The 25,624-nt window shown below is 43.7% G+C and overlaps 1 protein-coding gene across 7 annotated transcripts in view; it reads left to right on the forward strand.

The window, feature by feature from the left end:
- The window catches only part of CDC42EP3 (CDC42 effector protein 3), a 95,445-nt gene extending 86,041 nt beyond the window's left edge, over positions 1-9,404 (forward strand). For all 7 annotated transcript variants that reach the window (XM_063713468.1, XM_063713469.1, XM_063713467.1 and 4 more), the window contains one exon: positions 7,417-9,404. In XM_063713468.1, coding sequence (XP_063569538.1) covers positions 7,652-8,416 — 765 coding nt within the window. In that variant the 5' untranslated portion in view covers positions 7,417-7,651 and the 3' untranslated portion in view covers positions 8,417-9,404. The remainder of the gene's footprint in view (positions 1-7,416) is intronic.
- The last annotated feature ends 16,220 nt before the right edge of the window (positions 9,405-25,624 follow it).

Below are 25,624 nucleotides of genomic sequence, written 5' to 3' on the forward strand. Positions count from 1 at the left end.
TTGCCTCCCTCTAAACATGCGGGGACATGTTCCAGGTAGCCTTTATCCCTTCTAAATGTGGAGCCCAGGATCATGTTCTGGGCGCTTGGCACAGTGGAATTATTATCTTCTGGTTGGCAGCAGAGGGACATAGCCCACAGATGGTTGGGGGTAGGGAGGTGGCGGAGGGTACTTGGCCGAGTCATCATCCTTCCCTAGGACTGTTGGTTCCAACATGCAGGAGGAGTCACTGGATACTCTGGCATGGGGCTCAGATGGTGCAGTAGTGCAGTGGTGCCGTGACTGGCTGCATCGTGCGACTGTGCTGAGGCAAAGCGAAAAGTGATCAGAAGCTGGAATGTCCCTGAAGGATGTGACAACCGAGCCAGAAAGGGGAAGTCGGATGCAGGCCCAGTTCCTGCAAGGAGGAGAAAAGAACAGAGCCGCAGGTCCCTGGGGACAGTAGCACCCCTCAACCCACCTGCCTGTTTTTATACACGTGTGTTTTAAATTAACACTGCAACCTGTTTTGCAGGATGCAAATTTTTTTTTTTTTTTTTTTTTTTTTTTTTTTTTACTTTTTCTCTCCGCTAAGAATTAATCTAAAAACAATTAGTAGGCAAACCAAACATTCCTTTAAAATAAATGGAATTTTAAAAATATCCCAACCCCTTGGTTCTTTTCAGAGTCCTGTAAGTTGCCAATGCATCAACTGTAAGTAACTTAGGAGCTGATTTTTCTGTCTGCCATTTTTCAAAACCCCTTGATTTTCCCTTCCTCCTGTCTGCTGCCTGTTTGGGTATTTTCAGCATCATTCTGTTTGCCAAAAAGATGGTAAGAAATGAAGCAAAGCACCGCTTCAGTTTTTTTCTTAACCGAATTATTTATTACTGCTGTGATTATTTCTATTATTATCACTGTCATTTACGCTTCAGTCAGTCACAAGAAACTAGAATTGTCTGGCCTAGTGCAACCCAGCTCTCTTCCTTCCTTATAAAAAACCATGGCCGTAGCTTCCTCTCAGGTCCTTTTGTGTATTGAAACTCTTGGATTTCTCACACAACCTGTAAGGGAGCATGTCCGTTCTCAGCAGCACTATGCCCACCTGTCTGCCTGCCACATGTTCTCTCTGACCTGCCACATGACTGACTGGCAAGCTGGACCCTTTTGTTGGCAGATCTTTTCTCTCTAGTGCCCCAGGAACTAGAGCATTTGTTTTTAAAGGAATCTAACTTCTGAGATGAATATTATATCTCCAGTGTCATCTATGAAGGGAAAGAGGAACAAACCATGATCCCAGAACTAGGAGAAAGTTTGTGGAACTAGAAAGAAACCAGGAATAATTGTGGAAAGTTCAAATTTCAGGGTCAAGGTTTTTGAGAAAGGGCTAACTATAAGAACCTTTGTCTGTCTTTTAAGATTTAGGTAAGATAGTGGGAGTAGAGAAATGCAAGAAAACTAGAGAGCCAGGCATGGTGAGGCTCATCTGTAAGCCTAGCTGCTCGGGAGGCTGAGGCAGGAGGATCACTTGAGGCCAGGAGTTCAAGACCAGCCTGGGCAACATGGCAAGACCCCTTGTTCTAAAAAAAAATTTGTTTTTAATTAGCTGGGAATGGTGTTGTGCACCTGTAGTCTCAGCTACTCAGGATGCTGGGGCAGGAGGATGGCTTGAGCCCAGGGGTTCGACGCTGCAGTGAGCTGTGATCATGCCGCTGCAGTGAGCTGTGATCATGCCACTGCACTCCAGCCTGGGTGACCACATGACTTGACCCTTGGTTGCAGGAAAGGGGTTCAAGACGAGGAAAGGACAGACGAGTCAGTGTGCTCAGCACCCTCGGATGGCTCAGTGCCCACAGGTTAATGCTGGCGTTAAGAGTTTTGACTGAGACAGAAAGCTAAAATTCTCTCATCTGGGTTGTGGAACACCCAGGAGGGCCCGCTCCCTAGTTGTAGTCTGGTAATTCGCTTCCGGCCTGTAAGCCCTTCCTGTTTAGCTCCTCCTTTTCTCTTTTCCCAGCATCCCTTCCTCCAAGCAGATCCTTCTTCTTCTGGGCAGAACGCAAAGCCCTGGGGTTCCCCTGACTCATGCTGACTGTTCTGATGTGTTGGTCATCCACCAGCGGTCTCCTGGAACCCAGGCGTCTTCTATTTTTTTTTTTTTTTTTTTTTTTTTTTTTTTTTTTTTTGAGACGGAGTCTTGCTCTGTCGCCCAGGCTAGAGTACAGTGGCACGATCTTGGCTCACTGCAAGCTCCACCTCCTGGGTTCACGCCATTCTCCTGCCTCAGCCTCCCGAGGAGCTGGGACTACAGGCGCCTGCCACCAGGCCCGGCTAATTTTTTGTATTTTTAGTAGAGATGGGGTTTCACCGCGTTAGCCAGGATGGTCTTGATCTCCTGACCTTGTGATCCGCCCGCCTCGGGCTCCCAAGCTTGAGCCACCGCGCCCGGCCCCAGGTGTCTTCTTAAAATGATGAGGAGGGATGGGATTTCAAGTCATAGCATATAGGCCCATTCCATCATCAAAGGTTATCTGTGTGTGTCACTAGTCACCCTTGCACAAGGAGCTGTCCTCACGGGCCCAGGCGATTCCACCTGCCTGCACTTTCCTCCTCGCTCATGCCCTGGCCAGCAGCTCCTCCTGCATCCTCTCCCACCTGTTGAATTTTCTCACTTTCTTTTCCGACTACAAATGTTTCTCTTCTGAGATCTCTTCCCTTTTACAAAGTACAGATCCATGCTGCCTCTTTGGTGAAGGCCTGATCGCAGAAGCAAAAAGTGATCTGTCCCATAGCCAAGGTCAGGGGAGATGTGGCTCAGGCCTTTTTTGAAGTCTTCATATACCCACACACTGCCATTGCAGATGCTGCTTTTGGACATATTTTCCTGATGTTTGTGTTATGATCAGTAACTCATAGTAGGCTTTTCAGGACCTAACAGCCATGTATAAAATTGGCTCTCCAAGAAAGCCTAATCTGAACCCTGCATACACATTTGTGATTTAAAAAAAAAACAGCCAATTCATTAACATGATTTGAAAATCCAAAATCATAAAAGGATAGTGAAATTTCTTTGCCACCCTGTTCCCCTTCCATCTACTTCCCCTCTCTGTGGACAGTCACTATTATTACTTGTGTGTTTCCAGAAATACTTTATAGATAAGCCAGTATAAATATAAATACATACATTTGCACCCCTTTTTTTTCCTTTGATGATGTACATCTTTGGGCTCTTCTCGGATGAGCATATTAAGCGCTTCTTCATCCTTTGTTAGATCTGAACAGTATTCATTTGTAAGGATGCGCTTAATTGAACCAGTCCTCCATAGGTGGACAATTAGGTTGTTTCCAACTCTTGACTGTTATAAACTATGCTGGTTTGAACAGCCTTGTTATTTCCGTGGGAGTTGGGTAAATCCCTATAAGTGCAATCTGAGGTCAGAGAGCATATGATTTGCAGTTTTGATAGATATTACCCCACTGCCTCTACTGAGTTTGGACCTGTTCGTACTTCAGCTGTCAGTGTATGCAGGGCCTATTTCCCATCCTCATCAGCCCAGCACATTGCCACACATTTGTGTTTTAAACAGGCTTTGGAATGCACCCCTTTCATAATTAGGGAGCAGACAGAATTTCCAGGGAGGGTGCTCATTAAATATCATGTCAAGACCTCAAAGCTCAGAGCCCAGCCATGTGGCTTCGTACTTGGTAGCAGTGCAGCCTTGGCAGAGTGACTGGACATCAGTTCATCAGTAGTGATCCATTTGTAAAATGAGGATAGTCACAGGAACAGCCTCATGGCTTCCTCCGCTAGTCCATGTCAAGGGTTGGAACAATGCTTGGTACATAGAGAAGCCCTCAACAAATATTGACTTGTATCAAGTACTGCTGGTATCTCATACCCTCTCTAGGAGCAGCCACTTCTTGCTAGGGAAGAAACTATCCCATTAGGTTTCTGCATAAGTAATTGGCAAAGATTTTGAAAGAGCAGTGAGCCCAGGAAGCAGAAGGGGAAACTGATCAAGCTGCATGGACTTAGCCCAGAATGTTCAGAAAGGAGAGGAGGAAGTGGTCAGTTCAAGAAATTATGGGCATTGGATTATCAGCGTTGGATTGACTCTCCTGGGATCAATCATTGTTGCCTCTGAGCTGGGGAGGAAAGAGAACAGATGCAATAGAAGGACTAGATCAGAGCTGCCAGATACTTTCCCAGCAGCACAAACGTCAACTTATCTAGAGTTGTAAAACTGACATTTTGCCCAAAATTCTTTAACTTTCAAAGTATTTGGGAGCTGTTAGAATTGGCAATTCAGATTCAATTCAAATTTTTTTTTCTACAGTCCTAGAAGCCTATGCCCCATCATGCAGTAAATATGATGTAAATATTTGTAGAAAGAAAGCAAAATGCCTCTGAAGGTATCTTCTCTAGTATCTCCCACTCACCAGAATCTCACTACAGCTTAGGTAGCCTCCCCACCAACCCTTTTCTTACCTTTTTTTTGCTGCTTCCCTCCAACCTTTGCCTCCATGCCACCGACATGAAGCCCAACTTCAAGCAGGACAAGTGAGCCTCTGGTTGGAGGCCCCCGGTACTGGTGCCTGTGGCTGGGCAAGGACTGACCAAAGGCTGGGGCTTGATCAGCATCTTGCTCCCTGGTGGGTGCCCAGCCAGGAAGCCTACGGACTGGGCCCTCCCTCCCCTGCACCCTCAGCAGCACGCACTTTCTCCCCCTTTGCTCTTCCTCCTCATTGTCCCAAATCCTTGTTTAATTCAAGGGTGTATGTGAATGATCCAGTCAGAGTGGCAGGGAACTGCTCTCCGGCTACATTTTCATGGGATTTTTTTTTTTTCTTTTTTTTTTTTTGAGACAGGGCCTTGCTAGGCTGTAGTGCAGTGGTACAATCATAGCTGTCCACAGCCTTGAATTCCTGGGCTCAACCAGTCCTCCCACCTCAGCCTCCCAAGTAGCTAAGACTACAGGTGTGTGCTACCATTCTCAGCTAATTTTTTAAGAAAGTTTTTGTAGAGATGAGGTCCCATTATGTTGCCCAGGCTGGTTTCAAACTCCTGGACTCAGGCAATTCTCCTGCTTCAGCCTCCTGAGTAGCTGGGACTACTGGCGGGCGCCCCCATGCCCAGCTAATTTTTTTTTCATAGAGACAGGGTCTTGCTATGTTGCCCAGGCTGACCTCAAACTCCAGGCCTTAAGTGATCGATTTTTTTTTTAATAATTGGAACACCCTGCCCTGGGACCTGGCCTTGCATAACCCTGCCTCCATCAGCTGACCCCAGGCAGCCCTGGCATGCCCTTGAGTTGTGGTGGACACACTGTATCTTTCCATGGCAGCTGCCTTTCTGGCCATGTGTGCTGAGGACAGCACTCCTGTGGGCAGCTGTTCCTCAGGCCACCCAGCTGCTCCTGCAGACAGTCAGCCACACTGTGCCCAAAGGGCAGGAAGGCCGCCTCTGAACAGCAGGGGGCCCTAGGCCAGGACTAGGCATTGTACACTCATACGGGAAGGAAGTTCTGATGTTTTAACAGGAAGAACATGGGCTTCAACTTTTGTTACCACAACAAGACCCAAATTAGAGCTAAAACTATGAGAACGAGTGTCAGGACCCATGATCATGTCGTCGCTGGCAGCCCCATGGTCAGCCCACTCTGCATGAGTGCAAACCTCCTCGTACTTTCTCTGCCTCCTCCCCACACCCAAAGCCAGAGTGGGGCTGGCTCTCTCCAGTGCATTGTTCTCAGCCTTCTCAGGCCTGGGTTGCTGGCCAGCATGCTGACATGCTGAGCTAGCTGCTTCCCAAATTGGGTTAGCTGTTACTGAGCCAGTGGGTGGTGGAGCACAGTTCTTGTCACCTGCCACTGGTAAATGAATTTAAAACTCTTGCTGAAAGGAAAGAAATATGGGGCAGATGCAGACAGCCTCCAGCTGCTACAAGCAAATGTGGCTCCCTTCAAAACACCAGCTAACCCACCCAGCCCTTGGAGTATTTCTTTGCAGGCTCTGCAGCCAGTGGGAGGGGCTCCTGAGGGAAGAGGTCATGGCAGAGCCATTTGGGGAGTTCCTGCAGTGGTGAAGGGTTTAGCTTCTCTGTGTCAGCATCAGAGGTGGAGGATTATTTTCAAAAGATAAGAGCATCTCTTTGGCAAAAGAGGACATTACATCCCCAATGCCTTCTTATAGCTCATCCCTCCTAATCTTATCATATAATATGTGCAGGGAGGATGTGTTGCTTTCTACACTGGTAACGAACGACCACAAACTTGAGGGCTTACAACATTTACCATCTCACAGGTTCTGTGGGTCAGGAATCTGGGCAGGGCTGAGTTCCAGCATCTCACTGAGTTGTGATTCAGTGTGGGTCAGGGTGGTGGTCTCATCAGAGGCTCAACTGGGGAAAAGATCTACTTCCAAGCTCCCTAACATTGTTGGCAGATTTCATCTCCATAGGCCCTTGCACAGTGTAACTGCTCACCTCTCCACAGCCAGCAAAGGGAGTCAGGGAGTCTTCTCCCTTGTCAGCTCAGATGAAATCTCCTATAATGTAACCTAATCAGGGACCTATTGCCTTTGCCATATTCCCTTGGTTAGAAGCCAGTCACAGGTTCTACTCACAAAGGCATTAACACCAGGAGGCAGATCATGGGGGCTCCCTTCGAATTCTGCCTACTGCAGGGAGGATATAACCTTATCAGTAATGTTTCAGAAGTGTTCCCAAGTGAAGGCCCAGCCTGTAATAGAGATTCACAATGTTTTCTCTTTGAAGTGAAGCAATTTTGTTCATTTCCTCCCATCTCAGAATGCCTTCAAATCCTGACATCCTCTACAGCCCAGTACAACTCTAGCTCTCTTGTTTATTGGCTATATGTTATTGAGAAAAGGTAACTTTCTGGGGGAAGGGCTTATCCTGAATCTCTGTTTTCTTATCTGTTAGAATGTATTCCACTAATATTTTGTAGGACAGTAGCATATGATAGTTATTGTCACTTATTAAATAATTCCAGCACTGTTCCTTTAGGACTATTCATTTCATTGCATTAACTTATGTACATATGGAACTCAACAATGAAATATTAGTCTTGCCAGTATGCACATCAAAGCAAAAGGAAAATGTATTTGAAAACAAATCCAGTTGTATTTAAAGAGCTGAAATCACTGATCCTATGTTTACAGCAATTCTTAGAGGAAAATGACTAAAACCACAGACATGTCCAGAAGATGTGTCCATGGCTATGTCTAAAAAGTACTGGTGTCATAGATTTGGGGTTTTTAGGTCTCTTTCCTGTTTTCTCTAAGATGAAAATTTTTATCCAGTTCGGCATTAGTTGGAACTGGCCCCGCCATTATTTACAGGCTCTTGTGAAAAGGGAGGCCCTAGGACACCCAAAAGGGTCTTTAGATTATAACCTGCTTTGGTTTCTTTTGCAGGTTTCTCCTGGTTGTGGTCAAGACTGGATGATGTAACTGGCTCTCTAGGAAGCCTCACTTGGCCGTAACCTCAGGAAGGTTCTCTTTGACCCCATCTCATTTCGAAGCCACTTCTGAAGCCACTTGACAAAAATGATGTGACAGTTCCTATCAAAAAGGATTCAGAAACATATACCATCTGTGAAGAAAGTGGCCCTTTCTCCCACTTGCAAAATAGACATTCTCAAATTCCAAAATGCCAGCCAAGACCCCAATTTACCTGAAAGCAGCCAATAACAAGAAAGGAAAGAAATTTAAACTGAGGGACATTCTGTCTCCTGATATGATCAGTCCCCCGCTTGGAGACTTTCGCCACACCATCCACATTGGCAAAGAGGGCCAGCATGATGTCTTTGGAGATATTTCCTTTCTTCAAGGGAACTATGAGCTTTTACCTGGAAACCAGGAGAAAGCACACCTGGGCCAGTTCCCTGGGCATAATGAGTTCTTCCGGGCCAACAGCACCTCGGACTCTGTGTTCACAGAAACACCCTCCCCGGTGCTCAAAAATGCCATCTCCCTCCCGACCATTGGAGGATCCCAAGCTCTCATGTTGCCCTTATTGTCACCGGTGACATTTAATTCCAAACAGGAGTCCTTTGGGCCAGCAAAGCTGCCCAGGCTTAGCTGCGAGCCCGTCATGGAGGAAAAAGCTCAGGAGAAAAGCAGTCTGTTGGAGAACGGGACAGTCCACCCGGGAGACACCTCGTGGGGCTCCAGCGGTTCTGCATCTCAGTCCAGCCAAGGCAGGGACAGCCACTCCTCCAGCCTGTCCGAACAGTACCCCGACTGGCCAGCCGAGGACATGTTTGACCATCCCACCCCATGTGAGCTCATCAAGGGAAAGACTAAGTCAGAGGAGTCCCTCTCTGACCTTACAGGTTCCCTCCTCTCCCTGCAGCTTGATCTTGGGCCCTCACTTTTGGATGAGGTGCTGAATGTAATGGATAAAAATAAGTAACAAGATGCCAACTTCTTTCCTTTGGGGTAAAAGGTACAAAAACAAACTAACCACAGTTGAAGAGAAGGGCTTCCGGAGCTGTATTTGCAGTTTTGTGATGGGTTTTCTAAAATAATATTCTTACAAAGTATTTTTTTACCTGTTATGCCCTGTTGGCAAAAACAATTTAGAAAAAAACAACAAAGCAAAACCTATCTTGGCAAAAAGAGGAAGTGAGTCAGAGCCCATTTTCAGCAGGCATTGGTGATGTTCGGCTCACATATTATTTGCAGACACACAAGAAATCTGGCTTGGCCAGGATTGGCACTAGCTATGAAGGGCTGAGCGAGTCACATTAAGGAACTTTATGGAACTTTATAGCACTCCGACATTTTCTGAGCAAGAGGAAGTCAAAATTTATTTAACACCTAAGCCTTTTTGTAGACTCTTTTCTATATATTGCTTGGGCTCACCATAGCGAATTCTCCAGTGTTAAAACTTTTCTGTTTTCACATTTGAACTTTATGGGTTTTGGGGATTTTCTTGTAGTTCTTATATATCCCTATATATTATATCTATATTGCAAAATTTTGACTGTCAGCTACATGTTGGTAAGACACAGGCAAAGTATTACTGTAACTAAGTTATTTTTAAAGTTAAAATATATTTTTACGTGCCTTTGGCTTTTTATTGCAGAGTCTACATTTTATAGATTCTACATCAGATGTCACTTGTTTCCATTGGGATTCCATTGTAAGCTATGTATGTGTGTGTTTGGAAAAGTGTATTCATACTTAGTTTTTTTTTTTTCTTCATCTGTTATCATACTTTTAACAGCGACCAATAACAGATTGTAAAGTGTAAAGGCACAGGTTACTCATGATGCTTCTGCAGAGACTGTGGGCTACACCACATATGTTATTTGGAATTATAGGTATTTTAGTACAGTACATACTTGCATTACATAGGTACTTCAAACAACACAATAAAGAGTAAATGATAAAGTGAACTTGCTTGTTTATAGTAATAAACAAGACCGTAAGAGAGTAAGTGTAGCTAGAGAAATTGCTTCTCTGAAATGTACATGAGCCCTTAAGGTAAGAGATGATTTCCATCCACTCTCATTTTGATTACTTCCTTATGGTTTGAGAGGCTAGAAACTGAGCCTCTCTACTTTAGGAAAAATGAACATGTGAGGTCAGAATTTTTTTTTTTTTTTTTTTTTTTTTTTTTTTTTTTAAGTCAACACTGATGCCACCCTCTCAGTGCTCATTTCTGAGCATCTTCCTGACTTGAACACCTTCTACAGCAAACTCTTGCAAGTCCAGTTTCATCCCTGTAAGGCAAATGTCTGTTCACGCAGAAAGTGCCATATAGACAAGATTAAGGCAGCTAAAGCGAGGGCAGTAGAGAGCACTTACCCGACCCCAAGGTGCCAGAGAGAGATGCCCTGAGGATGGTGGTTAAGAAAACAGGAGCAGGAAATGTACACACAGATTCCTGTCCCTTTGCCAACCACTCCTTCCCCATCAAAGAAAAACACTTGCACACAGTAACTACCAGCTCCTTCTCTCAAACTTGTATTTCTCCTGGAAATGTATCTCAGAAATGACCTCCTCAACGATTCTTTCTTTGGGTTTGGGGTTCTTGCAATTCTATCATCTAAAATAGCCTTTGGACTGCAGGTGAAATGCAATTAGGACAACTAACCAAGTAGACGAAACAAGTTCCCCTATGCAGGGATGTCCAATATTTTAGCTTCCCTGGACCGCATTGGAAGAATTTTCTTGGGCTACATGTAAAATACACTAACACTAACCATAGTTGATGAGCTTAAAAAAATAAAAATAGAAAATTGCAAAAAAACAAAAAAAATCTCAGACTGTTTTAAGAAAGTTTAAAAATTTCTGTTGGGCTTCATGCGGGCCACAGGTTGGGCAAGCTTGCCCTAGGGCATTGCGTGCTTTCCTTAACTTCTCAGTTGTATTTCATTATCCATGACTCTCCAGTGTTTGTTTTTTCTGTTGGACCACACCCGTCACAGTTCACAGTTGCAAATAGAAATTTCCCAGCCTATTCTAAATCTTGTTAATGACGAAGAGTCCTATGTATCTCATTATTTGTAGCCAATTTTAGACTCTTTCAATACCTCCCCCCCATTTTAATTAGTATTGATCATATTCAGTCTTTCATTTTACTCTTCATCTGTAGCGTGACCTCAAGGTAAGGATGAAACTATTTCATGAAAGTGGGCGGAATATGGCTGTGCATTAGCTCTGCTCCCTCTCTGGTAAGTACTGGGGAGAGAACAGCCCCGCCAGTACTGGGTTTGATAGAGTCTACATATTAATCACACATCCTGCCTACAGTTAGCCAATTTAGTTTCTGGGAGTCCTTTCATGTACATTTTCTTCCATTAATTGAATTAGGTGTAATTGAGATAGCAATAAATATGCCTGTGTTAGAAAGAGGAAACAAAGCTACATCCGGCTTATGATTTTGTTGAGTCACTTCTCCCAAGGCAGCCTTTCCAATGCCTAGTCCCTTCGCCGGAGAGCAGGTGGACAGCTGGTGGTGGCTTTCTTTCCTGCAGAGAGGCACTTTATACCCACACCTGCTGTGAGCTGAATTGATGTTCTCATCCTGTGAACCTTCTCCCACTTTAACCTAATTTATCTTTACTTGTTTAAAGATAAGGAAACCCAAGATGTACTTTATTTGGAAACTCAAAGCAAATGGTGAGCCACCTGTGACCCAATAACCAGAAAAGAAACCCTGCCATTTGTATAAGTAGAGACCCTTCTTGTTGAGGTAGGCAAGGCTCTTGTGAGCGATTTTTTTCCCCTAGTGAGACCTAACAAAGACAAGCTATATTATTTCTGCCTGAAATTATCTGCTTGAAAAGATCAAAATATCAGGATACTTAGCTCTTCACAAATATGAAGTCATTATCACATTTCACTGAGCCAGAAATCACTGTTAACAGCACACAAAAGACTACACTGGTTGAACAGCAAACAGAAACCTGGGTCTCCAGAATCACAATTTAGTCCTTCTATATATATTACTGCAAGTGACCTGTTTTTTCTGAAGACTCCCCGCAAATGAAGTCCTGGAATGGAAAAAATCCATAAGTCCATAAATTAACTTGATAAATATTTTAGAACAGACAAAAGAAAATACTGAGTGATGTAGTTCTAATCCTCCTTCTAATATGGAACCTGGCAAGACTGAATCATTTTACTGTGAAATACATAAACACAATAGAATGAGCCAACATGATGGTTTCTCTCCAGTAAGAGTTTTTCTTTTGGAAATGAGGTTAACCTAGTCCCAAATCTAGCAATTCTCATAAAATCCGATTTTAGAATTAGCCTCCCAGATTAATCTGAATATGATTGACTTATTTTTTCTTAGGCAAGTCAGTAAGCCACCCACTAGAGAGCCATATCCAGCAAAATAAGAGAAGTTTCCAGATGCCAAATGATAAGCCACCATCAACCCAGTGGGGAAGGCTTCTGGTTGATTTGGCTGTATGAGATTCAGGAAGGCCAGAATACCCAAAATTATTCACATGACGTTAACTTATTGGTACTGGCTAAGCAATACATGTATTTCCTAAAGGAGGAGATGGTCTTTTGGTAGATTTATGGACACACTTGTTTCATCTGACTGTAAATATATTGCATGCTTTATTCTGATGGTGCACTATTTCATCCAGCAAGCTTTTCATCTGAGAATGTTTAATGTTGACCTTATTCTTAGAGCAAGTAGATCTAAATATTTTTCAGCTGAGTTATTAGGGAGTCATTATTCTGTGGTACAATGCTGCAAAAAGCATCATGTGGAAGAATGGGAACTATGCTTACTTTATGAAGTGATGTATAACACAATGAAATCTGTTTTACAACTACTGTGCTGCATTTAATTATCTTCCATTTTTGCTGTTAAAAAAAAAAAAAATCCGTTAATGATGTCACTCCCATTGGCTCCCGGGAGGTCAGTAATCCATCCTCTGAAGGTCAGCCAAATTTCCCTCATGGAAAGCAGATCGACATGGGTGATAGATAAAAACATCTGCCCAAAGCAAAGCCATCGTGCAGAATAGAGTTAATATTCCAGAGACTCATCACGCAGACAGAGATGTCTGCCATACATCAAAATGAGCAAAGCTGAGTCAGTGAAGTGGGTATTATGCTCACCATAAAGTGATTATTGGAGTATGTCACAAAGTATGCACGTGATTCATTGCCAAAAGGATCACTGGGGGAAAAAAGAGCTCTGAGTTCTCAGCAGGGAGAGACCTGGGGCAGTTTTGTGGAAGAGAAGGACCCAAAAGGTACCTTGAGGGTCTGCTGAGATCATTTTAGGGAGAGGGGGCATTCTTGGAAGGGAAAGAATATTATGAGCTAACCAAAGGATACACTCACATCCTAGTAGTGCTTCTATTCAAAACAGTCCAGAAACAGGGATTGGAGTAAAAAATGCCCACTTCTAGGTCTTCAAGATTGGGATCCACTCCTGAGAAGACTCCAGTAGAAGAAGATTCTAGAATCAGACTGCTAAACAGGTGGTTCCCAGGATAGATATTTGTATAAAATTAGCCAGCATTTTGTGAAAGCTCATGCCCAGTATATAGTGCTCATTCAGAGACCTGAAGGCCAGAGTAGGGACACCTCAATAGTGAGGCTGATGTGAGGTGCTCAGGAAAAGTCAGTTAGGAAGGTGAAGGAAGTGAGAGGGGCTAAGTGTCTCCTGAAACAACTCCAGATGAAGCAAGCTGGTATTACAGTCCCTGGGCTGAACGCACTGGGCAGTTGTCCCACCAGCTATATCCCCAGGAACTTTTTCTTTGAGACAGAGTCTCACTGTCACCCAAGCTGGAGTGCAGTAGCGCAATCTCGGCTCACTGCCGAGAAACCGCCTCCTGGTTTCATCCGATTCTCCTGCCTCAGCTTCCCAGGTAGCTGGGACTACAGGTGCTCACCACCATGCCTGGCTAATTTTTGTGTTTAGTAGAGGCAGGGTTTCACCATGTTGGCCAGGCTGGTCTCAAACTCCTGACCTCAAATGATCCACTCACCTTGGCCTCCCAAAGTGCTGGGATTACAGGCGTGAGCCACTGTGCCCAGCCCCAGGAACTTTTTTTTTTTTTTTTTTTTTTTGGAGACAGAATCTCGCTCTGTCACCCAGGCTGGAGTGCAGTGGTGCCATCTGGATTCACTGCAAGCTCCGCCTCCCAGGTTCATGCTATTCTTCTGCCTCAGCCTCCCTAGCAGCTGGGACTACAGGTGCCCATCACCATGCCCAGCTAATTTTTTTTGTATTTTTAGTAGAGACAGGGTTTCACCTTGTTAGCCAGGATGGTCTTGATCTGCTGAACTCATGATCCTCCCGCCTCGGAGCTTCTTTCAATCCATCTTTTCCCAGGCTGGCTTACACTTTGAGTATCCCCAGGATTAGGGAAGAAAGCTCCCCAGGAAACAGAATCCAAATGTCATTGGAGAGTCTCCTGGGTCATTAGAACCCAAGAGAGCCAGGAGTTCTGGCTTACAAAGTAGGAAAAACAATTCAATTGAGTAGAAACAAACAGCCCTGGAAGTTCTCTCAAACTCCTTGAAGTCCAGACTCATAAAACTGAGGCTCAGAGAGGAGCAGAAGCCCCAGACTTCCGAGGACCTGCCTCTTCCCAGAAGTGATGTGTGGACAGTCCACCCCTCAGGGAAACTCACACTCTCTCCCAGGGTGAGTCCTTACCCTACAAGGCACATCAGCAAGATGGTCATTATCAGCATAACACATGGTCCCCCAATGTTTGCACCACAAATACCCACAAAAGTACAGATGGTTCCCAACTTAGGATGGCTCTTAATTGAAAACACATTTTCTACTTACATTTTTTAACTTACAATGGGCTTATCAGGACATAACCCCCATCATAAGTCAGGGATCATCTGTAGTGAAAAGATTCTTTCATTATATTTGGGTCTTGAAAATTCCAGCAAAGAAACACTTTGAGGTACTGTGTCCATAGAAAATTCCCATCTTTAAGTCCCAGGAAATGTACATTAAAACTCCAAAGGATGTCATCCTTATACCCATGGGCAGCATCGTTACAAGTGAAATAGGCAGAACTTGTGTGACCCTAGAAAAACAGTATAGCTCAAAACAATCTTTTCTACACTCAGCTGCCCCAGGGCTAGAAAAATCTACCCTTGGAGATGGGTTCCTTTTTGGGTGAGGCTTTCTATTAGGCATGGAGTCCCCTTAGAATAATTCCAGGAGTAACAACATCTGCAAGCCACCAACAATGAAAAGTGAACTCACTTATCAGATGCCCACTGTGGGAGCACAAGTCTCTAGCAACTGGCCTGGGACAAGGTAGCAGGAGAGACCAGGAAAAGCATGAAGAGTGAGTTCATGTAATGCATAATTTTGCCTGGGACCAAAGAAAAATGGGCAGTGATGAGCTTTTCTAAGAGATTTACCTGAGAGCTAATGTGGCCTTCACCAGAAGAGATAATGAAGGTTATTGTTGGCTGGTCTCCCTAGTGCCAGAAGAGTACTTGTAATTACACCTAATTTTGAATCAACCAAATTAGATGGTACAGGAGATTAATATAAAACTCTCCATAACTGACATGTTTCTGTACACCCTACAGGCCAGAAGGCTTCAAGACAGTAATGCCTTCGATGCCAAATGCTCAGGTTTCTAAGTCACTGTCTGGTCTTTCCTCTGCCTCATCCCCCACTCTTAACAATAGCATCTTAATGACATGATTGCATTGAGGAGATTATTATTTTCTCCTGACATCTCCTTTATAAGTTCTTTCTGCATTCTAAGGTAAACCATTAGCAATGCCCCAGAAACAGATGACACTTCAAAAGGCTTGAAACGACATTAAAAATTACATATTGAGTTTTTCAGAATAAGCAGTAATGTTCAGACACAACTTTGTACAGTAAGCAGGGGCATTGTTAAAAGTAGGAAAAAGAAAAGGAAACCTGACTCCCATTGCATGAAAATGAAATTGGGATGGGACTAGAAACAAGAAACAAAACACTTGTGGTGCTCTGGAAGATTTTTCACCATAAATGGCAAGAAGGAAGAACAGACAAACAAATCTTAGATTAGCAGCCAATAAAGTCCTCCCATCCTAGTACCAGATCATGGCTCCTATGACTAAATAAAGCACTGTTTGTGAAGCTTCAGTAATCACCCTCTTTTTAAAAAAATATATAAAAATAAAGCGGTAGGTTCACCGTTGATTAAAATGGCTCATTTTCAATACATCTGGCACTCTGGACTTCATAAACATGTTGAATATTCATCAGGTACCTTAGGTAATTGAGAGGAAAAATTGTAAAAGTGTCACGATAGCAAAATACAAGAAGCAGACCTGGCTGTATAAGACCAGGGAAAATGGGACCTTCTTACCAGAGCCCACACTCCTGGAGACTCTTCTAACCAGAAGTAAACAAAGTATTCAAAGTGAAATGGCTTCTGGGAGTGGGATGCCCACCCCTCTAACCAGCCATGAGATAAAAATGCATGGGAGAAACTTCTTCCAACCCCCGGATCATCTGAAACCTCATCTCCCCAGGGAGACTCCTTGGCCCCGCTCATCCCCAGCCCCTCCCCTCAGGCGAAGGTCATGTGGGAGGACAGAGCCAAGGATCTAGATGATGGTATGAAGGATGTGATCTTGTCTGAACACACCCAGCAAGAACATCTTTGTGTCTCCTGCCCTTGCAACAAGGGCTCTTCTTGTAGGTCAGCTGTTAAACATCAAATGATACATCATTTGTTAAAACATCAAATGATATATTATGAACAATACTCCTGTGGCTGGTGGAATAATGGCCCCCAAGATAGGAGATTCTAATGTCTGGAACTTATAAAGGTCACCTTATTTGGTAAAAGGGACCTTACAGGTATGATTAAGTTAAGGATCTTGAGATGGGGCATTATTCTGGATTATCTGGGTGGACCCTAAATGCAATCACAATTGTCCCTATAAGAGAGAGGCAAAGGGAAATTTGACCAGAAGAGGAGTAGACAATGTGACCACAGAGGATGGATTGATGCATCCAGAAATCAAGGAATGCTGCCAGCCACCAAAAAGTGAAAAAGGCAAGGGACAGATTTCCCCCTAGAGCCTCTGGAGGGAGTGCAGCCTTGCTGACAGCTTGATTTCAACCCAGTGACACCGATTTCAGACTTCTGGCCTCTAGAACTGTGGGACAATAAATTTCTGTTGTTTATAGCCACCAAGTTTTTAGTAATTTGCTAAAGCAATTATAGGAAACTGATGCAATACCCAAGCACTGGAGAGAATACAGAAAAATGGAGAACGTTAAGGATAATGAGGTGGACTGAAGTGTGTTCCCTTAAAATTCATATGTTGAAGCCCTAACCCTCAGTGTGACTATATTTGGAGCTAAAGCCTTTGAAGAAGTAATTAAGGCTGAATGAGCTCATAAGGGTGGGACCCTAATTTGATAGGACTCATGTCCTCATAAAAAGAGGAAGAGACATTAGGGATGCACACACACAGATGAAAGGCCGTGGGAGGACACAGCAAGAAGGTGGCCATCTGCAAGCCAAAGAAAGAGGTCTCAGGAGAAACCAAACCTGCTGGCACCTTGATCTTGAGCTCCAAAACTGTGAGAAAATTAGTTTCTGTTGTTTAAGTCACCCAGTTCATTGTATTGGCAATTGCAGCCCTAGCCAACTAATACAGAGGGTTAACAGGGAAGACTCCCTTGAAGAGTTAGGTTCTTTAAGGAGATAAGGCCAGGATGACCCCACTTCCCAGGACTTTAGTCTTCCCTTAAGGAGTTTACACTGATTTAGTGGTGCTCTGGCTGGTGACAAGGAAGAGGAGAACATTCCAGGCAAAGGATCAGCAGGAGAAAAGTCTAGCCCTGCATTAACATTACAAGAAAGCATCTCCACTACGAGAGCACAAGAGAAAGCTGCTTTCATGTGGCACATGTTCAAAGCAGGGTAACAGTGTCTAATCAGACACAGGTGTGTTGCCTGAGCCCAGAGGCTAAGTAGACTACCTTTAGGAGGGTCACTGTCACTCACAATTGATCGCTGGGGGATAACTTTAATCAAGCATATGCATGGTGGGCAGATTTAGGGGAGATGGGGGGAAATAAAATATTTAAAACATGTTTTGAGGCTTGTTTCCAGCCCCAGACAGCATTTGATATGGGCAGAGGCCAGATTCAATCCCTGTCATCCAGATAACAAAAGAGAAGCAGAAAAGACTGTAGAGAGGATGCTTCGTTGTTGCTAGGGAGATTGTCTTCCAGGAGCTCTTTGCCTAAGAAGTGCTTCTTCCACACAGATGCCAGGCAAAGTTAAATAGGCTTTCCCAGTAAGCAGAGGGCAAATTGAAGAAGAGGCCAGAGAGTTTGCTGAGACCCAACAGTGATATGGGGGGGCATTTAAATACCATTCAGGAAGCCAAGTGACAGAGAGACAGCCAATGTGCTGGAGGTGGGGCCCCATCAGGCAGTGCTTCCCACATCATGACAAAGAAAATTATGACATTGGGACAGCACCATGGGGAAATGAAAGGGCTGTTGTGGCTGGTCTGGGCCCCACCTACCTGCCACAGGTGCTGAGGGTACAATGCCTCAGTGTCCTCATAGCACATTTGACACCTAAGTTTTGTATTGTGGGAAGCCTGTCCTCAGAGTACATCATCTCACTGGCCCCTGGCTATTTACAGGGCTACCCTGCAGCTCTCCTGAGGGCTCTGAGTCCTCTCTGAAGGCACAAGCGGGTGAAGGAGTGGGGATACCAAATGTCACACCATGTGAGACATGACTGCCCTGGTGGCAGTGGGGGTGGCAGTAACAGGGGCACAGCAAATCCTCCACCTCTAACAGGGGCGATGTGGTTTGGCTACATCCCCAGCCAAATCTCATCTTGAATTGTAGTTCCCGTAATCCCCACGTGTCATGGGAGGGACCCAGCAGGAGGTAACTGAATCATGGGGGCAGTTACCCTCATGTTGTTCTCATGATAGTGAGTTCTCACAAGATCTGATGGTTTTGTAAGGGGTTTTCCCCCTTTGCACTTCTCTCTCCTGCTGCCATGTGAAGGACATGTTTGCTGCCCCTTCTGCCATGACCGTAAGTTTCCTGAGGCCACCCCAGTCCTGCAGAACTATGAGTCAATTCAACCTCTTTCCTTTATAAATTACCCAGTCTCGGGTATTGCTTCATAGCAGCATGAGAACAGACTGCCGCAAGAGGTGAATAAACCAAGAGCAAACCCAGAAAGGCCCGGGAGCCCCAGGAGCCAACCGGTGATTTAAGAAAGAGCAAAAGTATTCAGTGTGACAGAGAGAAGAGAAGGAGTAGAACTGAGACTCTGCCTCTGACTACACGACAACAGTCTTTACCAGTCTCACTGACTGACGGGGCTTCTGCAGAGAATATGCTCAAGTCCCTACCTCTGAAAAACAAACACAGCTCTGCCTCAAAAACGTGAGCCGTTTCCACAACCTCGAGAGGGGAGTTTACACCAATGTCTCCATTTGCTCACCTCACATTCACTGAGTCACTTTCCTCCAGATCTACTGCCACCGTTCACTGAAGCTGCTCTCAGCAGTCACCAATGAACCACTTTCCTAAAGTCACAGATGTTCCCCACCCTACCTCCCTTTCTCCTCTGCAGCACTTGACTGTCCAGGGCACTGCTGCTCCTCTCACTCCCTTCTCTCTGGTTTTCCTTCTCTCCCACCAACTACACCCACTGTGATTCCTTCCCGGTTCTTCTTCGGCTACTGACCCCATTGCTACCACGCACCCTAGGGTCATTCTCATTCTTCTGTTTGGTGATGTCCTGTTTCAGAGCTTCAACTGCCATCTATTTTCTGATGACTCCCACATCTCTGTCTCCTGCCCAAATACACCTCCTAGGCTTCAGACCTGAATATCCAGATGAGCCCTGGACATCTCTGCTTGTTTGGCCTGCCAGAACCCCCAATTTACCATATTTCAAATCAAGTTCACCACCAACAGAAATATGCTTCTGTCCTCCTTCTCCTGTGCTTGTGAGTGACAATACCATCCAGCCAGCTTCTCAGGACAAAACCCAGGAAGTGACTCCTTTCTCCATACAACCCTCTTCTTTTGCCTCCTAAATATTTCTCATGTCCAATCTCTTTTCTCCAGTCCCACTGCCACTGACTTCATTCAGGCCCTCATCATACCTTGCTTCTATTATATAGCAACAGCTTCCTAGCTACTTAACTTTTAGAATGACCCCTGCCAATGTTTTTCTTTTTTGAGTGATGGGCTCTAAAAATATTTTTTAGATACTTTATTTTAAAAAATATTTTAAGCTTCTCTAACTGAACGTCTAAACCCATAAAGTCCCAAATTAACAACCTTCAGAAACTCTCCTTTACCATACAAAGCCCAAACTCCTAAACAGGTATACAAGGCCCTCCAGGAACTGTTTGTGTTAGTGGCACGACCAGGATGTAAAATCCAATGAATAAATGAAAGTCAAATACTCACTCTGCCCAACACCCTAATACGAATTAGGAATTCAATTCCACAGAGAAGGTGGAATTGAATCTATGCTGCTAAGGGTAAAGTGGGCTAGCTGTATTAGTCTGTTCTCACGCTGCTAATAAAGACATAACAGAGACTAGATAGTTTATTAAATATACAGGAAAGAGCTTTAATTGACTCACACTTCTGCAGGGCTGGGGAGGCCTCAGGAAGCAGAATCACGGCAGAAATGGAAGCAAACACATCCTTCTTCACATGGTGGCAGCAAGGAGAAGTGCAGAGAGAAGGAGGGGAAGAGCCCCTTATAAAACCATCAGATCTTGTGAGAACTTACTATCAGGAGAACAGCATGCAGGTAAACACCACCATGATTCGATTACCTCCCACTGGGTCCCTCCCATGACACATGGGGATTATGGGAACTACAATTCAAGGTAAGATTTGGGTAGGGACACAGCCAAACCCTATCAGAGGAGGAAAGAAGATACGCATCCTTGCTCCTGATTGGGGTACTTCATTCAGAACTTCTTCCTTTAAAGTTCAACTTTCTTAGAACGGAGATCACTTCTCTCTTTTCCCTTCCTAGCAGCTGATAGGATAAGATTGGTTGGAGGCCTCATTATGGTTGGAAAGCAGCATCCTCTTTTTTCCCTCTGTTAGAAAACCAAGCAGGAACCAGGTAGAGTCCAGGAGAGAATATCCAAAGATGGACGTCATCTCAATTGCTTCCGAGTTCAGAGGAGGCAAAGGGTTCTTACATCTTGCCCGCAGATTGACCCAGGTTCATGACCTGGAATAGGCACTTTTGTGAGGTGTCAAGGACAAAGCCCTAGCTGGTAATAAATAGCATGTTCTTATCCTGGAGTATTCCTCAGGAAATTACTGTGGTAGCAGGAAACCAGACAGCATTTGGGTTTTTAAGATCTTGCCTATCTTATCTTTGTAGATGTGACTAACCAGTAGGTCTTCAAACTGCCCCCAAGTAGGCATTAACCCTTGGGTCACCCAACATTATACTGGCTCTCCTAAAAAAAACATGTTATGTAGCCCTAATAACCTAGAGCTCCATGGGGACTGATCTCAGTGCAGTTACAGTGAAAAAAACAAACAAATCAAGATGTAGGAACAAAGAAGAACTAAAGCATTTAGAATATTTATATTCTTCTCTTAACTCCAAAGAAAATCCAACTCATAATCCATAGCTCTGCTAGAATTTTCCTGGGGGGTATGGGGAAGGAGAGGAAGAGGGGCTATGAAGACTTATGCATTAATGTTTTTTATCTATTGTATTGCATAATAAATTTGTCTATAATCACAAAGAAGGTCTTTGCCTTAAGTCCTTATTCCCTCTCACAGTTATTGTAAGAGCCTCTGATTCCAATAGTGCCCACTCTTAAGTCACCACCCTGACTAAAGGTCCTTATGAGGTCTCCATAGCTAGGAGACAAAGTCCAAACAAAGTCTTGAAAATGGCACTCAAGTCCCTTCACCTTCTGGCCTCAATCTACACATCCCACCTTACTTATGCCACCAGCCACACACATTTATCTTCTCCCTCATTTACCATTGCAGAACTCCCCAAATACCAGTCTTTTCAGCCTTTCTGTCTTTGCCATGAACTCCTCTTTTCCTAACCCGTTAAAACCTCTGTCACCTTCTCTGTGAAGCCTGTGTTAGAATCAGTTGTTCTCTCCTCTTGGGCTGCACTGCACTTTGCAGAGGTCCCTCTATTCAGTGGGTCCCCCACAGTGATACAATCAAGTCCATCCTCCTGGTGAGAGGGCACATTCCTCCAACCTGACTTCCAGCCCAGCACAGAAGCTGTTGTTGAATGAAGGATGAAAGAATGAATAAACAGATAAAAAGCAGAGACTAAAATTAATGCTTACCAAACACGAATTTTTTTTATTAGTCCACAAGAAATGGCTTATCAGTAGTCTTTACTGGTACGAGAAATGCCATAAATTCTGAAAAAGAGTTTTGAGAAAAGAATAAAGTACTATACATTTTGCCAGTGTATTAAAATGATAGAGACTAATAGGACTGAAACATTTTTAAGAAATACATACTTACAAATATGTCTATGGATCTGGATTGTTTTTCCATATTTACAAGTTTTAGTTATTTACCTTATAAAAGAAAATAGCCCTATAGAAAGTTACTATCGTTTGCTTCAATAAGGTACAGCCATTACAGGCTTTTAAAATGTTGTTTGCTTAAAGGACGAGAATGTGATTTGGATCCTGCAAGCACTTAAGAGTTCTGAACAAGCCTAAACAAACATTTTTAATCAGTGTTAGTGCTTTAAGAAATTTTTAATCTGCCACTTAAGAGACACTAATGTACAAATTGGCAAAAAACAAAATAAAAACCTGTCACCTTTCCCACACATTATCTAAATGTGCTAAAGCAAATGCATTTCAGATACCCTGCCCTGCTGTGCATGAACACATAATAGGATAGGACGTCATCAGCGACTGAGCATATATCCTAATTGGTGTCATCAGCTATTTCTAGGACAGCCAAATAGTGTCAGAGATAAAGAAATATAAATTATCTGTGAAAACAAAGAGGTACGACATGTAAAAATTGGCTGTAGTGCCTCCTGATCCAAAACAAAAAATGGATCTTAGGCTACCCAAATATTTTTAAATGATATAAAATGTTATTTTAGGTCAATAGCTTTCTATAGTCAGAATGTGGACATACGGGGATGAATTATGCCTAGCATCCCCAGTTATCTCATCCAATGCTGCAGCTGTCACAAACCACAGGACACTTGATCCATAGGCCAGTAAAGAATCAAGTTCTAACCACAGACACTCAAGAGCGCACAACAAGGCATCTAAAAGAATTTCCAGTTGTGCCATCCTGGGCATCTTGGTGTCCTTAGCATACTGTAACCTGATTCTCCAGACAAGATTGAGAATGAAAGCAAATAATCCTGGACTGACTCTCCTGTATCAGATATGTAGCCCTCTATTTGGTGAGTATAGTTACTAAAGCCAAGGACAAATTCTGTGTAAACATGCTGCTTGTACATTAAAACAAAATGTTTATCAGTTGTGTGTATACGTGATATGTGCATAGTGTATATGTATAGAGTGTGTGTGTGCACGTGCGTGTGTGTATTAGAGTGTGAGAATGTCTGAAAGGCTAAGACAGGCAGATGTCCAAAGAGACAGAGAGAAAGGCAAAATTACCTGCTTGGAAAGAAGTTGAGGGCTACAAATATTACAAAGCATAAAGTGATTTTTGAAAAGAAGGAAAGAACACCCTAAACGAGGAAAAAAAAAAAAAAAAAAAACATGGGAAAGCACCAATGTGAAGAAAGACAGGAGAAACTGCAAATGAAAGCAAGAGTGACTTCACAGAAAAAAAATGAGGTAACACCAAGCAGGGCATCTTTATGGTATGTGTCCCTGGAAAATATTTTCTGCCAAGTCCCTGTCTGTATAAAGAATTTGATTTAATGTTTTACAAAATTCGTAGGCCTATCTGAGTAATGATTTATCAATGAAGATTTAGAATAATGGGTAAAGAATAAGTATTTTTGTATTTGCTTATTGTTCAATCAGTGCAAGGGAAGATTTTTTCGTAGTGTCTAGGCACCATCACTTTCTGTGCAGATGCCAGAATCCTCTTTGTGTTTTTTATTGTTAGATGTGCTAATTCCACATTTCTCTCTGGGAGAAAAGGGTAGCAATGCTGTTATTACAACACTGGCTCTTCAGCATTTGTTTTTATTGAAATAACAGATTTTCTAGCCTCTGGATTTCCTTAATATCATTTATTTAATGCTGGTTATATCATCAATCATGATGTTGTGTCATCCCTGCTGCCACCCATGAATCCTGGCTTCCAATGATGCTCTCAAGGGAGGGCGGTTACTGTGTTTTGGAGATGATGAACACAAAGTCAAGTCTTGCCCAGAATATGCAGGAAGATGTGAATGTTAATTCATTTTCTGAGAATGTTAAATTCACTATTTGAAATTTTATAGCATAAATATAGAAGAGCACATTTTCTGACCATGTCTTCTCTTGAACTCCCTACGGTAATTCCTGCATTCCTAGAATGTGATTTCTTTCAATGTTGACAGCACCTTTGCCTTCCACACACTATCGCCATGGGGAGGTGGGCGGAACCTATGGGTAGAAAAAGAAGAGTGGTCCTATTTGTGCAAGAAATGTCCACCTCTCCCCAACATGGCTTAAGCACAGAGGGTTCATGTCAACACATTGACACAGGCAACACATTAATTGGAGGGCCTCAAGCAGAAGGGTCTGCTAGCATTGCAGAACAAGTGTCAAATGTTCTTTGGGGACAGACAATGCTCTGGAAGAATGCTCAGGGATGGGGTTTGACTTTCCTGGTGCTAGTGATGGGAGGGGTACAGGGGAGAGGGTAAGTGATACCACCTTCACTGCCTTGGGGTGCTATAGAATGGAAGCCGCTATTTATTTGGACATGGAGCGGTGAGACCTGACACATGGACCCCACATATGGCTCTAGTCAAGGGCTGGCAGTGGGCCATGAGAACCTCAGATCCCTGAACTTATGGGTTTTATGTAAGTGAGAGTCATCAAAATCAACATGTCTGCACTTGCCTGGTGACTCAACAAGAAAAACTGGGCTATTCTAGGGAGCAGCGGCTCATCTGGTCACCCACCCGGAATCAGGGCCAGGTCAAGGATCCCAAAATAAACCCACAGATATAAGTCCTGGAGCTCCTTGGGGCATCAGGTCAGCCCCACATGAGGGTTGGGAAGTAGAGATCAAAGAGCAATCCAAAGGGCAGAAATGGGGACCAGGATACCTACTGGTCCCAGCTCAGGGCACCCTGCCCAGATGGCACTGCTACTCCAGCTGTTCCCAGAGGAAATTTGAGAATGTTGAAGGAGGCACTCCAAAGCATGGGAGGCCCTGAGATGCAGGGCCTGGGACAGACAGCCAAGGTCCAAGGCCTGTACTGACATGAAGGATGACCAGCCACATCTATTACCAATGGGAAGAGTTATGGAGGAATCCAAGGTACAGGGCAGTTAAGCAAATTGTCCAATACGCAGTTACTAAATGGTAGAATCTGATCTGAACCCAAACAGTCTGACTCTAGGGCCTGTGCTCTGTGCTATAAATCTACCTAAAAAGATGATAGACTTTATAGTCAGACAGTTCAGGATTTGAATCACTACCCTGACAATTACCATTCTGTGACCTTGGGGTAAAGCAGAAATAACAGTACCTACTCCATTGGATTGTTTTGCAGGGATCAACTAACTTCTTCCGTAAAGGGCCAGATGGCAAATTCTTCAGGCTCTGTAGTCCACACAGTCTCTACCACTACAGTTCAGTTCTGTAGCATAAAAGTAGCCATAGACAATGCATAATTGAATGAGTGTTGCTGTGTTCCAATAACACTCTGTACGAAAATAGAAGGTGGGCCAAGTTTGGCCCACAGGCCTTAGTTTGCCAACTATTTGTTTTGAGAACTAATTCAGATCATGCCAATAAAGGTTTTATAGTAGTTACCTGCACTTGGTAGACATTCAATATATATTAGTGCTATTATTATACTAACAAAATGACTACACTTTAAATTGGTTGGTTTAAGGTTCTGGTGTGCCTGCCATTTTTTAATCTAATTATTTTATAGTTATATTGTACATACTTGAAGGAAAATGA

This window comes from Pongo abelii, chromosome 12 (assembly GCF_028885655.2).
Source record: "Pongo abelii isolate AG06213 chromosome 12, NHGRI_mPonAbe1-v2.0_pri, whole genome shotgun sequence".
NCBI lineage: Eukaryota > Metazoa > Chordata > Mammalia > Primates > Hominidae > Pongo > Pongo abelii.